This window comes from Mizuhopecten yessoensis, unplaced genomic scaffold, assembly GCF_002113885.1.
Source record: "Mizuhopecten yessoensis strain PY_sf001 unplaced genomic scaffold, ASM211388v2 scaffold8071, whole genome shotgun sequence".
In the NCBI taxonomy this organism is placed as follows: domain Eukaryota; kingdom Metazoa; phylum Mollusca; class Bivalvia; order Pectinida; family Pectinidae; genus Mizuhopecten; species Mizuhopecten yessoensis.
Window position 1 is genome coordinate 1,801,288 of NW_018407364.1, and position 15,684 is coordinate 1,816,971.

Here is a 15,684-nt window from a genome sequence, read left to right on the forward strand (position 1 = left end):
ACATGCAACAGCAACGCCAACATACCGATGCTTAACGGATGAATCGTCCTATATCTTATCCTTCTTTTTAACGTGTCACATAATTATTCTGTTGGAGAGAGGTCTAGGCTATTAGGGGGCATGCTTGCTAAACGAGGCCCCGCGCTGTCTGACTGGAACACAGTCCTCACTGCTGTACCAGAGGAACAACACACGGCGCTATAACCTAGTTTCTGTAGCTGATGGAGGTACCATTTATCACAATAATGACAGTGAGTCATGGTGCCAAGTATAAGCTTTCCCACCCTCAATATCAAGGGGTTACGCTTACTTTCGCTCTCCGCACCCCTGGAATATGTCATAATAAATTTAAAGACACGCGGCTAGCTATTTGATTGGTCTCGATTAAAAAGAACTGACCAATCACTAGGCTGATACCTGTCCTTTGAAGATTACAAAGGAGCGGCACTCGATCAAATTGGTCTTCTCGTCTCGTCCAAAAGGTACTGCGCATATTGATTTTGCTATGACATATTCCAGGAAGGAGAGATCGAAAGTAAGCGTGACCCCTGGATATCGAGGATGAAGATTTCTTAACACAATGATGAATGCCCTCCAAGCGGCTTTCTTTTAATGAACTCTCTTAAATGTTTTTTAATGTATATTAGCCAAATGTTAAATCGTCAATGGCTGAGTTTTGATGAGCTCCCTTATCTTATTTGATCTATTTATTTTTCTCTTGTTTATTATGCTATTGCTGTGTGTTGCATAAATGAGGTAAAGAAGACAGCATTGGGGAAGTTTTGATGGATTGTTTATTTTCATCGTTTTATTGTTTACACATCGCATTATTCAACTTGTACACACATATATAATATCGATGTATGTATACATCTTTTTATACATGCACATATATGTATCAGCGTTTTCTCCCACCTCGGCGTATACCAGATACACATATACCACGTGGAACACCCGTTTTATATAACTCTTTTTCACATAGATGTACAACGTGTTCCAGATTTGAAAACTTATTTCTAATTCTTGACTAAAGAGTGCATAAAAACAAACATTTGATTTCAAAGTGCTCAGTATCATACTGACTAATGTTCTAAAACGTAACGTCATTTTGATGCAATTAGTGACGTCATTAATTGACATTTTGGTCAACGGAAGAATAATCACCTGCAAAACACAATCAGTATCTGACTCGCCTAAAGGATTTTTTTTTTTAAACAAACTTGATGTGAAACGTTTCAAACCCTTTTGAATTATTCGGTATACCATATTATCACAGCTCTTTCTAAATATTTTCATTGTACGATTTCTAGATATTCTACTTTATTGTTGCATTCTCGCTGTCATAATCATTTTTTTAACAATTTCACGTGTAAGAGGTGAGAGAAAAAGTGTCAATCATTATTTAGGTATATGAAATAGGGTAATTCTACCCTCGGGTGGATAAGTTGGGCTCAGACCTAAATTCTGCACCCTCGGGTAGAAATTCCTTCTCCCACATACCCACATATGATTGAATCTATAAGTAGGAAATTGATATGAAAATCATTAATACAAAACATGCAGCATATTCAGTTTAGATCAGTCTAGACGTCTTGCAATATCAATGACAGCCTCCATTGCGTAGTTGTTTCCATTTGCACAGAGATTTTCTAAGGTGGACTTGACTCCTGCTGGTACCTTGATTGGCTCAAACGATCCTGTAATGAAGACAATATGCTATAGGGTATTGGAGAGACAATATCAGTATTGAGTCCGGGTATATTGCAGTTCATATTGCTATGGTATACTGAATCACCGACTCATACACTATTTTCGCTTTTTATCACATCCCTGGTTTAACATGGATTCTCGCAGATTTTTTCGTTATATTTAACGGTTGGGAAAACAAAATGATTATTCATGGTACCAGCATACTTCATACAAATACAACACACTTTGGAGCGTATCAAAAGCATTATTGTTAATCCGTGTATCATACTTCCACCAGGTTCTGTGTTGTGAAGAAGTCGTTTTTGTTTTGTTGGTTTTGCATTTTGCCTAATATATCTAATCATGTTTAACCATATTTTATTTTACAACAACAGGAAAATGGTAAACGAAAATCATTTTACAATAGTTATACGAAATCAGCGTAAACCTTTCATTATGTGTAAAGTTGAAATATAAGACTTACCGTTCTTGGTGACAACAGTATATTGAACCATGGAGTCTGCCATTGCGTGGAACCCCATACAGTTATAGCCAGACCTATCAGGTGTTCTGTCAATACGAATATATGAAATGCTAACATATGTGACGTATTTTCATTGTTTACAATGGTTAAAGTACAGTTTGATTTCTGCCAATATGTCAGAATATAGCGCCCTAAGTCAGAATATAGCCAATTTGTTGACTGCATGCGCAATAATCTGAAAAATTGTTAAAAATCGAACTTCTGTTGTGCAACAGATTTGCCTACTGGAAACAGGTGAATAAGTTTTTATAAGTAAACTGAAAAGCCACACTGAAACTACATCTCCACGGTATGAAAAGTTCATAAAAAATTATGCAACCAAAATATCTTTTACAAATTCTGAATAAATAATTTCAATCTTTTCTTGAAAAATTAGTTTCGATTTTTTTCTTTTTGATCATGGTTAATTGCATTACAGTTAGATATGGGTTTTTGTTTTGTCAAAACGCCAGTTAGTTATTGATTTTTATAATTAATTATTGGTGAATAAAGAGACAGGGTACATTAACCACCGATTATATAAAAAATATTACTTACAACAACAAGAAAAACATATAGTATTCATCAGATTCCTCACACTTGTACACGTTTGTGACGTCATTTAAAGTTCCAATGACTTCCGACCCCTCTATCTCTATACTGTCGTCCGTTCTGTGTGTATGGTCCTGCACACCGTCCCAATCCCCTCCGTATCTGTCACCAATATTGCAGGAACCTAAATGCACCAACAAAAAGTTAATAATAAAATGTCTGAAGATGTCTGAAGTAAGTCGTGATCTTGAAAACCACAGTAATTACTATGCGTACTTAACCCCTTAAGTAATTTGAAATAAACCAGTACTTCTTTCTTAAATTTAAAATTATTATAATTACAATTCTTATGCACTTCCCTTTCTGTTTCAAGAATAATTTTCAACCAATTTTGATTGCCAAGATTTTTTGCCCCTAACATCACCAATGAATCCTAAAGGGACCAAACAGCTGGATGATGCAATGTGATCAAATTTAGCATACTGTATCTGTTATCAATATCATTTAAATAAGCTGCACGTGTTTGTGTTATGTTCATCTTTAACTTTGGCATTTTTTATGAATTATTTCGGTCGGTATATGTTCTCCATCGATAATATGAATATGGATCATCCCGTCTAATTCTAATAAAATCAATAAATCAATGTTAAAGGGGCAAGCAAATAAATACAACATACGTCTACATGAATTACTATTCGAACAAGGGTATTAAGAACACATGAATCCTAAAATTATATTGGAAGAAATGACCGTCAGCTGGGACATGTATGTTATTTTATTTTGTTCACATTTTTGTCAATAAAATTCACCCCTTCATTTTATTTTGAGAATAGAGAAGAGATACATTATACCTTTCTTAGTATTATTTAATCAATGGGGATACCTTGTAAGAAGACGTTATGTATTTTGTGTATATTGAAACTCTCCCCAACAATAACAAAAGTGTAGTTCCTTTTACATTCTGCGTTCATTCCCGTCCAACCCCGATCCGCTCCTTTCAATTGCAGTGAAACATCTATTCTTGCCATTTAATCTAATGAATCACAAAGTTACCGAAATGACTATTCAACCTAGGTTTTCAAGAACATATGGATCCTCTGGCAAAATGACCTTGAGCGGGGACAACTCTGCCTTAATTTTCTGCTTAAAATGTATGCATATCTTCATATAAAAAATATATCCTTATTTTTTTGGGGAGAATGAGTCCATCAATCATGCCGTACTGTTATATCAACAGTTATTCCAGGCTAAGTAACAGTAACTTGAATTCCTTATTTTAGCTATATTATTATCGATATTATTTTGACATATGACGAAATAGAATCGTTACATATCCGAGTATTTTAGTAAAGAAGTATAACACTATGTCAAGCATTCCGACAACATAGTGAGTGCTTTTGATTAACCTCACTACCTGTAAGTTTGAACCCTTGTGCGTATATAACATCCTGTCAAGAAAACTTTAATAGCTTAGACTAAATGTTAGTTACTCACCATAGACCGTCGTCGATAACACCGCCATACTAAACAGCATAAACAATTGCGCTTGAAACTGAAAAAAAATGGGAAAAAATGATAGTTACTTACGAATAAATAAAGGCCCATTGTACTTTTGATATAATAGAAAATAACAGCCTCTCTAATTATTCGCATTTGTTTTGCTGGACGGAGTTATTCATCTGTTTGCAAAAGAAGTAAAATCAACAAAAACTTGCGAACTTGTAGATTTTATATAATAAAGCATATTTCATTATCAATAAAAACGCGATAAAAATGTATGGTGCCTGGACAAAGTCACAATTATATTTCACTCGTCAAATAAACTGACATACAAAGTAAAACAACATTGAAAAACAGAGACGAACTATAATTTCATAAAGATAACACTAGCTTTAAGTTTACAGTATTTGAATTATCAATTAGGTCAATGGTATAAGTAGTACTATTGGCACTCTTTACTTACCATGGTGACGTGTTGAAAAGTCGAGGAACAGTTACCAATAAGTATCTGCTTTGTATGTACAAAACATCCGCCTTTATATAGCGATCAGCTGCAGCAGCATCTGTTATCCATATGGTCACCACACATTGAACAGGTCAATCATAGGTCATGAAAAATAGCCACCAGCGATTTCAAGTATATTCTTATAATGAAATAAGTGCTACCTAGTAGAAACGCTTGAGGATCTTTGACATTAATATAACCTAGTACACATTCTAGATGATATTTGTTGACACCGTAGATGTGTGAGTTATGTATTATTAAAGACTATAGTATCCCAAGCAGTTACCAGACAGGGAGTACAAGAGCATTGTTCCTCAATATTTTGTTGGGTAGTTTTTTTATGTTTTAAAAGGAATCACATCTCATATAGTGGTACCTTAAATTTAGTTAGAAAAATACATGACGTTGATATAATATTGGGCGTTGCCGTTGATGGAATATATGATGATGCTATAGTCTTATACAGTACCTGTATCCGTGTATCATAATAACTTATATGGTCTACGGTATGTACGTCGATTTATATGTTATCCCATAATAGTTACCAGCAGATTTTACAACCAATTCGTTCTCTTTTAGTGTATTTTCCTTTAGATTTGTACACTTTTAACCTATTTTAGGTTAAAAACCTGCTGATGCGTCCTAAATGGATACAGGTCATGATGCGTCCTAAATGGATACAGGTCATGATGCGTCCTAAATGGATAAAGGTCATGATGCGTCCTAAATGTAAAAATATTGACTTTGTTTGGCTTGCTCAAAAGGGTGTTTCCTTTCTTTTGTATATCCAATGATTATTTTATATCAGATACAATCACTGAATAATTTAATACATGTACAAGTGTACTTGATACATCTAGTGACGTACCTTTAATCTAACAATTTACATAAATTTTGATTAACTAATACTGTCTGATCAATTAGTATAAAAACAGCATGAATGTATTGTTGCATACTTAGTAACGCATATTGTGCCTGCAACATTTTTCTCGCACAGAGCCGAAATAATACATATAAAAATAAATCACATTGTCATTCTAAAAAGTGAAAGTGGACAACAGGTCATTTCAACAGAGGCAACAATGCAGCAACTATTCAGATAGCTTTCCTTTGATGAGCAGGTTTATATGTACATTTATGTAAAACCTTCCGTTAAAATGCTTCTTTTCTCATAACAAAGTTAAGGTTATTATAGGAATGCAGCGGTTTGTGTGCTTGATCAGAGGATCGTGATCATGAATTTTAAACATAAATACATTTCTGTTGACATTGTTCTACACATATCACCGCTCTTTTCAGCTTATACAATTCAAGTGAACGTTCAATCAAGGAAACCCCGAGGGGTAAATGTGGTAGTTATATAAACCTTTGTCAATCTGTCGCCGCACAATATGTGTGTACCATATTGTCCCGATGTGCCGGTAAGTATTGAGAACCGCAGGCAAAGTAGGACATTTACGTCGTGTTATACATAAAATGTGTGACGTAAATAATTTGCTATTAGGGACATCAGATTGATTGGTAGGTAAAACTTTTCAAATCTCCATTCTAGAAAGATGATGGTAGCTAACGGAATGGCTTGTTACCATGTTGAGTATCTATAGTATGGTATATTCCTTAGTAGACTTGAACACCCCAGACGTAATAGAAGAGAATTCTTATAATCACGGCTCGAACTCACGACGGTTAGCGAGAAGGCTGATATACTCTCTACTGTTGTATTAAGTAACAAGTTCGCGGACATTGTTTTTGGTGTGTATTAATGTTGGTTTTTATGTCTCTATAGTATGTCGAAACAATGTGATGATTTTAACAGAAACTGGAGTTTTATCATTTGTGTTGATGTTGACGTAGGCTTGTATAGATATTCAATTAGCTGAAACGTTAACTGAAACAGGCAGGCACTGTAAGGAGATACACTTTATATTTAATTAGCTGAAACGTTAACTGAAACAGGCAGGCACTGTAAGGAGATACACTTTATATTTAATTAGCTGAAACGTTAACTGAAACAGGCAGGCACTGTAAGGAGATACACTTTATATTTAATTAGCTGAAACGTTAACTGAAACAGGCAGGCACTGTAAGGAGATACACTTTATATTTAATTAGCTGAAACGTTAACTGAAACAGGCAGGCACTGTAAGGAGATACACTTTATATTTAATTAGCTGAAACGTTAACTGAAACAGGCAGGCACTGTAAGGAGATACACTTTATATTTAATTAGCTGAAACGTTAACTGAAACAGGCAGGCACTGTAAGGAGATACACTTTATATTTAATTAGCTGAAACGTTAACTGAAACAGGCAGGCACTGTAAGGAGATACACTTTATATTTAATTAGCTGAAACGTTAACTGAAACAGGCAGGCACTGTAAGGAGATACACTTTATATTTAATTAGCTGAAACGTTAACTGAAACAGGCAGGCACTGTAAGGAGATACACTTTATATTTAATTAGCTGAAACGTTAACTGAAACAGGCAGGCACTGTAAGGAGATACACTTTATATTTAATTAGCTGAAACGTTAACTGAAACAGGCAGGCACTGTAAGGAGATACACTTTATATTTAATTAGCTGAAACGTTAACTGAAACAGGCAGGCACTGTAAGGAGATACACTTTATATTTAATTAGCTGAAACGTTAACTGAAACAGGCAGGCACTGTCAGGAGATACACTTTATATTTAATTATTGAAACATATTCACATTTAAAAAATGCTTTATATACTAATGATAATTATTCTGGCACTAGTTGGAAGTTACCTTTTAATTCTTCTCAACAAACCTAAGCCTCTATTTTTTTCCCCAACAAGTAGTTAACATGGTCTTCCCTACTTACACTTTTGTCAACCTTTACACCAAGCAACTTAGCAGACTGAACCTGGTCAAGATCTGTGTTGTTTAAAGAGTGATCTTTTGTTTTGTAGATATAAGCATACAATTTGATTTATCTGTATTTATTAACATTTTATTGTCTAAACCCCGGTTCTTACTTGATTGGGGTTGGTTTGTAATTTAAGAGAGGAATCAGTAAGCATTAAAACTTTCGTCGATTTCAGTTTTATCAAATGTTTTACTGTTTGCCATATGTTTCATGTTTGGTGTAGAGGTACACTTTTTTGGAGCAAGTTCCCTCACAAATTTACTTGGACTGTTAAGGACTGAAAGTATGTCGTTTTGGCCTCGTGAATTTACGGTAATAGTTAATGTAACGAGCCGATTTAAAATGGTCTCTAATGCGCATTCCCTGAATGATGTCGTCGGTCATCCAGTTTGACTGAGAAGCCTTTTTAACTCGACGTATGCAAAAGGGTGCTTGTTCGTCAACAATGTTGCTGAACAATTTTAAACTTGAGTTCAAGACAAAGGGTTTCCATTTTGGCAGATTCAATATCACGTCTTCTAGTGAATGGGATGCTGGATTTTACATAGTTTTACACACTCCTCGATGACATTGACCATCTTCTCTGTCTGAACGTTCCAGCATAAAACCCTTTATGGACATTAAGAATTTAACCAAGTCTCTGATATACATGGTGAGAAATTTAGGGTAATTTATTGTATATACTCCTGAAATTTCATTATAGGAAACAAAGACCACCTGGCATAGTGAAGTTAGATGAATTTTTTGAATTGCCGTATTAAACAGGTAAAGGTAAATCTATCTGGTGACTGCTCAGATGTGACGCCCGGTTTCCCCATACTGTACCTCTGCTTTATAGACCTGTACACAAAACTATTGTGGAATTCTGCATCTATAGTCACTTAAATTACACATTTCACATCGAGGTTTTGTAGTGACGACATACATGTATGTACGATAGTCTGCCAATTTTGATTGAGAAATGCGGATTTTGGAACCAGTAGTATCAAAAAGTTTGACAGAACATAAATACTAAACTGTGTAGTGTCGGTGAACACAGCACGCTTCATGAATGATGAAGAATTAGTATTAAACAAACAAACTCATTAATCTTTCTTGATGCCTTGCATTTTAATTTCGAAAACAGGCAATGATATCTTTATCTATTTCATTTTATCGGTGATTCTTATTTCCCCTCTTCAGTTTTAGCCCTCCGCTCACAAACTCATCTGAACACAAATTTAAATATTCGTGATCTGTCTTTTCGGGGATTTCTTCCGGGTTGAAATTGCCTGGAAAAATAATTATGGGTATCATAACACGGAGGAAGCCATTTTGTACAGGTAAAAATGCATTATTGATTTGTCTATTTAAAAGATTTGCCTCGATCTGTACCCAAAAACATATCTAACCAGTTTATCTCAAAAAGAGAACATGCGAAATACTTGAAGAAGCAACTTTGTTTATTAAGGAAATAAATATCCATATATTGTCAAGAAACTCTCATATTTGTTTGTTGAAGCTGGGGTATATTTGTGTCTTTATTTCATTTTTTCTTATTGGTTATGAAATCGTCATACATTTCATTTGCTATAGTATAAAATTGTTCATCTTATATATGAAGTTCAAAACTGACGTATTCTCTTTTAATGTGATTTATGTTGTTACTCTTCGGGAAATTCTTTTCGAATAAATTGATATGTTAAATGAAAGTTCTATGCAAATGTACACGAGAGCAGGAACTGTTTCTATCGAGATCAGAGATTGAAACTTACCAGTATGTGTTTTAATCATCCTTTGAAATATATTTCTGCCAACATCAGTCTTGAGCACACACAGAAAATTATCAGGAATGTCATTGCTTCTGAAAACAGCATTACAGTTATTGTGAGTTAATTATAACGTAAAGATATGACACGTTTAATATTTCACAAAGCATTGGCCAACACTCTGATGCAATACATTTTTTTCTCCATAAGATTAGTTATCATCACACCATTTTGACATCTTCACTCTTAGCTGAAATCTAACATAGGTCAGGAAGCGACACGGTACTTACGACACGAAAACTGACTTTATGTTGGTATATGTCGCTGTTGAATGACACTTTTATTAAAGTAAAATAACTGAATACTTTGTTTCATACCAAACATCACCAATACAGCATTGTTACATTGTCATACAAGATATTTAAGCCAATCAAACGAATGGTAAAAACTGCGAAACAGGTTTAAATAAACATTTTCTTACTATAGGAAAAACATGTGTATTACGAAGGGTGGGAAGTCCTTAATATAGGTCAGTGTTAGATGAATGACTCCTTAGTAGTCTTTCAGCATTTATCTTGGAAGGAAATCATTGTTATGGTAGATCATTTCGCAATATTTTACGAAGCGATAATTGAGCGTTTCATTTTTTGTTATTTTTTTAGTGTTAATGATGTATGACGTACCTTTCTTTTACACGATTTTTGCAGCTTGCAAATAAAGCAGAACTTGGCAAGCGTAAGAGCAGTAGGTAAAGCAGAAATTTAAACTGATACTGTAAAAGCTGTAATTTGAATATTGTGAGACTTATTCGTCGTTCCTTTACGTAAGTCAAAAGGTAAACAAACACAGACAAGCTTGAAAACAGCAAGTAATGCAGACATTTTAAATTGAATTAGTAGAAGCTCATCTTTTGAATATTTTGAGACTTATTCGTTCCTTTACTTACATCCAAAAGCAAAAGAGAAACAGACAAGAGTGAAAACAGCCAACTGCAATAAAGCAGACATTTGAAACTGAATTTGCAAAAGCTCTTCGTTTGAATATGTTGATACTAATTCGTGACTTTACTTACATACAAAGGTAAAAGCGAAAAGGACAAGCTTAGATACAACAAATAAAGCAGACATTTGAAATTTGTAGAAGCTCTTCGTTTGATTATTTTGAGATGTATTCGTTCCTTTACTTACATCCAAAGGTACTCGCCGTAGAAAAGTCCTTTATCGATACACTTGAATGCTCTTGTGACCCAGTCTGTGGTCACCTCAATGTTGTTTCCATCCACCACAACTGTGTCATTCGTATTTTGTAAATCATCCGACAGAACAGTCCATTTTCCCTGCATACTTCGACTGATATCACAATCATCTGTATCTATATCTGAATCTATGAATTGATGAAAGTTATTTTATGATGTGACAGTAAACGATTATTAAAAGGTAATGAACGGAATGTTTGCAGTGTCATTGGTGGTGTGGACAAACATAATTTGCATGCATGTAACTTGGTTCTTGACCAATAGGAAATATATGAATTGAACAGAATTTTGTCAATTTGATTGTTGGTGTCAAAATATATGCATGTGACTGTCAATGTGATATAAGAGTTTATGATACTGACTTTTCATATATTGCGATAAAATAATTTACTGTCAATATGTTATACAAGATAATACAATGGACATGTTACTGTCAATATGATATACAAAGGTAATACAATGGACATGTTACCGTCAATATGATATACAAAGGTAATACAATGGATATGTCACTGTCAATTTGATATACAAAAATAATACAATGGACATGGAACTGTCAATATGATATTCAAGATAATACAATGGACATGTAACTGTCAATATGATATACAAGATAAAACAATGGACATGTAGATGTCAATATGATATACAAGATAATACAATGGACATGTAACTGTCAATATATACACAAGATAATACCATGGACATGTAACTGTCAATATAATATACAAGATAATACAATGGACATGTAACTGTCAATATGATATACAAAGGTAATACAATGGATATGTCACTGTCAATTTGATATACAAAAATAATACAATGGACATGTAACTGTCAATATGATATACAAAGGTAATACAATGGACATGTAGATGTCAATATATACACAAGATAATACAATGGACATGTAGCTGTCAATATGATATACAAGATAATACAACGGACATGTAACTGTCATTATAGATACAAGATAATACAATGGACATGTAACTGTTAATATGATATACAAGATAATACAACGGACATGTAACTGTCATTATAGATACAAGATAATACAATGGACATGTAACTGACAATATGATATACAAGATAATACAATGGACATGTTACTGTCAATCTGATATACAAGATAATACAATGGACATGTAACTGTAAATATGATATACAAGATAATACAATGGACATGTTACTGTAAATATATACACAAGATAATACAATGGACATGTAACTGTGAATATGATATACAAGATAATACAACGGACATGTAACTGTCAATATAGATATAAGATAATACAATGGACATGTAACTGTCAATGTGATATACAAGATAATACAACGGACATGTAACTGTCATTATAGATACAAGATAATACAATGGACATGTAACTGTCAATAAGATATACAAGATAATACAATGGACATGTAACTGACAATATGATATACAAGATAATACAATGGACATGTAAATGTCAATATGATATACAAGATAAAACAATGGACATGTAACTGTCAATATGATATACAAGATAATACAACGGACATGTAACTGTCAATATAGATACAAGATAATACAATGGACATGTAACTGTCAATATGATATACAAGATAATACAATGGAGATGTTACTGTCAATATGATATACAAGATAATACAACGGACATGTAACTGTCAATATACATACAAGATAATACAATGGACATGTAACTGACAATATGATATACAAGATAATACAATGGACATGTAACTGACAATATGATATACAAGATAATACAATGGAGATGTTACTGTCAATATGATATACAAGATAGTACAATGGACATGCTACTGTCAATATGATATACAAGATAATACAATGGGCATGTAACTGTCAATAGGATATAAAAGATGATAATATAGATATGTTATTGTCAATATGATATACAAAGATAATACAATGGATATTTCACTATCAATATGATATACAAAGGTAATACAACGAACATGTTACTGTCAATATAATATACAAGGGTAATACGATGGGCATGTTACTGTCAATATAATATACATATAAAGCACTAGTTTCTGTCAATTTGTTGATAACACGTGCGTCTATTATCACTATGAATTACATATAAAACGATATCATACGTGTCATTGTTAGTTACCTTATCCCCTACACACATACCTGATTTCGTAGTCACACATAGAGCAGCAAACAGTAAAAGAGAGGCTGCCTAGAAAAGATAAGTAAATCGCTTATAAGGGCAATGGTCCCATTATTGCCATGTTTGCTGGGTCTTTTTTCATTATCCTCTCCACTTCGACGACATCACGCAGCTGGAGGATGATTTTTATTATGTATAATCCTCCCAATATTCACAGAATTATCTCGCGGTTTATCAGTTGAGGATTTTTCTGTCACCCCTTTGAATATGATTTCTCTGTCACCCCTTAAGACATGATTTTTCTTTCAGGCCATAAAGGTATGATATTTCTGTCACCACACCAAGGTATGATATTTCTGTCACCACACCAAGGTATGATATTTCTGTCACTACACCAAGGTATGATATTTCGGTCACCACACCAAGGTATGACTTTTCTGTCAGCATACAGGGTACGATTTCCCTGTCATTCCCTAGGGTATGACAGATAGCACGTGACAAAATATATACTATGGCGTCACGGGAAAAATTAGACATGACGCCAAAATCAGCTGAAACCTGTTGTTTTCAAACACAGGATTGAAAACCGGAAACATAGCCATCCCCTACCTTGAGAGTGTTAAAGAGAAATTTCCAACACTGGTGGTTATCATCTGGTTGTCTATCCCTTGGATTAAACAACCACAAATGCCAGCATGGTTGAAGATTTCTCTATCATACCCTCAAGATAGTGGATGATTCTATTAGTCAAACATAATTAATATGTGTGGATTAGTAAACACGTTATATCTATTCAACTAAAATATTTCATTATGCAGATTCTGATAAACAACAACTTAAGATCTCGCAAGATATTGTCAGCATACATGCTACGCCATAATTAACGTCATCATAAATGTCTAATTATAACAACACCTCTCTTCTAAAATTGCCTAAAATATTAATTAATTATATACCCCCTCATGTCTCTCAGACACTGAACCCTCGTACAAACTGACTATTCTTAAACATGACTCTCAAACCTATTGGTCTCTGCATTCTAGGCTCTTTGCACAGACGTCATGTATATGTACATACCACCCTTTATTTATTCATTTATATGCACATTGAGATGCTTATCTTCTTGCTTAACGGGTAATGGTGATTGTATGCCTTTTTAGTTGTATCAAATTGTATAGGGCGCTATACACATGTTGTATATCATTATTATTATTTTGATGAAAAATAAAATTAGTAAACAATAGTGTCAAAACATCACCACAAAGTAAACCATAACGTCACATAAACACATGGACTTACCAAATGGTTTACATATAAGGATAAAAAGTATAGCACAGTACCATAACCTCACAAAACATTTAACAGCGGCAAACCACACGGCCAAACTTAAGTGGATATCAACAATTAGGAACAGAAAAGCACAAGAAACAAACGTACCGAAACGTTCACACTCCAAGACAAGGTATCCAACAGCATCATCACACCACCACATAAAATACCACAGCGTTAATACACAAGCACAGAAACTTATCAAATGTTATACAGAATAGGATAAAAAAATATACCAAATGTTTGTATACCATTACACCAATACACACCATGACAAAATATTAAACAGCGTCAACACATACGGCCAAAATAAAGCGGATATCTGCACATAGGGACAAAAGATACCTCAAGATTGAAACGTACCGCAACGTTAAAGCACCAGGACAAGGTCTTCAACAGCATCATCACACAAACACAAAATATATATCACAATGTCAACTCACAAGGACAAAATATACTTCAAGATTGAAACGTACCGCAACGTTAAAGCACCAGGACAAGGTAATCATCAGCATATTCACACCAGGACAAAATATACCACAATGTCAACTCACAAGGACAAAATATACCACAATGTCAATTCTCAAAGACAAAATATATTTCAAGATTGAAACGTACCGCAACGTAAAAGCACAAGGCCCAAGACCAGGTCTTCAACAGCATCATAACACCAACACAAAATATATATAACAATGTCAACTCACAAGGACAAACTATCCTTCAAGATTGAAACGTACCGCAACGTTAAAACACCAGGACAAGGTCTTCAACAGCATCATCACACCAACACAAAATATATATAACAATGTCAACTCACAAGGACAAAATATACTTCAAGATTGAAACGTACCGCCACGTTAAAGCACCAGGACAAGGTAATCAACAGCATATTCACACCAGGACAAAATATACCGCAATATCAACTCAAAAAATATATCCCAGCGTTAATATCTCTGGACGAAATTTCATTTACGAAAGACATAAACAGCGACCGAGAGATAAAGCGCTTTCTGTACCAACACGTGACCGCTGTGGTTACGTCTCTTGAAAATATGAAAAAATGACAAACCTTTAAGATATCTCTCAAAAAATAATCTTTTGACGTCAATATAAAAATTCTAAGATATCACTCACCTTGTACTGCATGGCGACTTATGGATGAATACAACTGGTTATTGCGAATCATATAGTGTGAAATGCAAAATTGAATTGCGCAGTGGATGTAAACATCTAAATTTATAGGGGATGCTTTGTAACATGTTGTAGCAATTAATACCACTTGTACGTGCTGTTGGTCAATATCATTGACAACACGATTAGTTACCAATGAATAATTGGTAGTAATATATCAATCCTAAAATTGATTCTTATAAGAGTTGACAGATGATTCTTTAAAAAACACATAACATTTTGTCATTTTAAAAGCGTTTTGATTTTTTAATCCCGTTGCCTTCGGAAAATAATTATTTAGACATAAAACATGTTTCATATTTATACCCTATGGTGATTCTAGATGACCGAGGAACGCCCGGAATATGACCT

At 34.0% G+C, this 15,684-nt stretch overlaps 2 protein-coding genes across 2 annotated transcripts; both read right to left on the reverse strand.

Moving 5' to 3' along the window:
• Window positions 1-771: 771 nt before the first annotated feature.
• LOC110454851 lies at window positions 772-4,825 on the reverse strand. The gene is made up of 5 exons (XM_021504599.1): window positions 4,728-4,825; window positions 4,259-4,316; window positions 2,771-2,948; window positions 2,174-2,259; window positions 772-1,697 (listed from the first exon to the last, which is right to left on the reverse strand). Exons 1-5 carry the CDS (start codon window positions 4,728-4,730, stop codon window positions 1,579-1,581), a joined length of 444 nt encoding a protein of 147 aa, XP_021360274.1. The 5' UTR covers window positions 4,731-4,825; the 3' UTR covers window positions 772-1,578.
• A 3,927-nt stretch (window positions 4,826-8,752) lies between these two features.
• Window positions 8,753-15,383, reverse strand: LOC110454870. Its single transcript, XM_021504622.1, has 5 exons — window positions 15,277-15,383; window positions 12,834-12,882; window positions 10,599-10,794; window positions 9,418-9,506; window positions 8,753-8,934 (listed from the first exon to the last, which is right to left on the reverse strand). Exons 1-5 carry the CDS (start codon window positions 15,286-15,288, stop codon window positions 8,816-8,818), a joined length of 465 nt encoding a protein of 154 aa, XP_021360297.1. The 5' UTR covers window positions 15,289-15,383; the 3' UTR covers window positions 8,753-8,815.
• Between the last annotated feature and the right edge of the window lie 301 nt (window positions 15,384-15,684).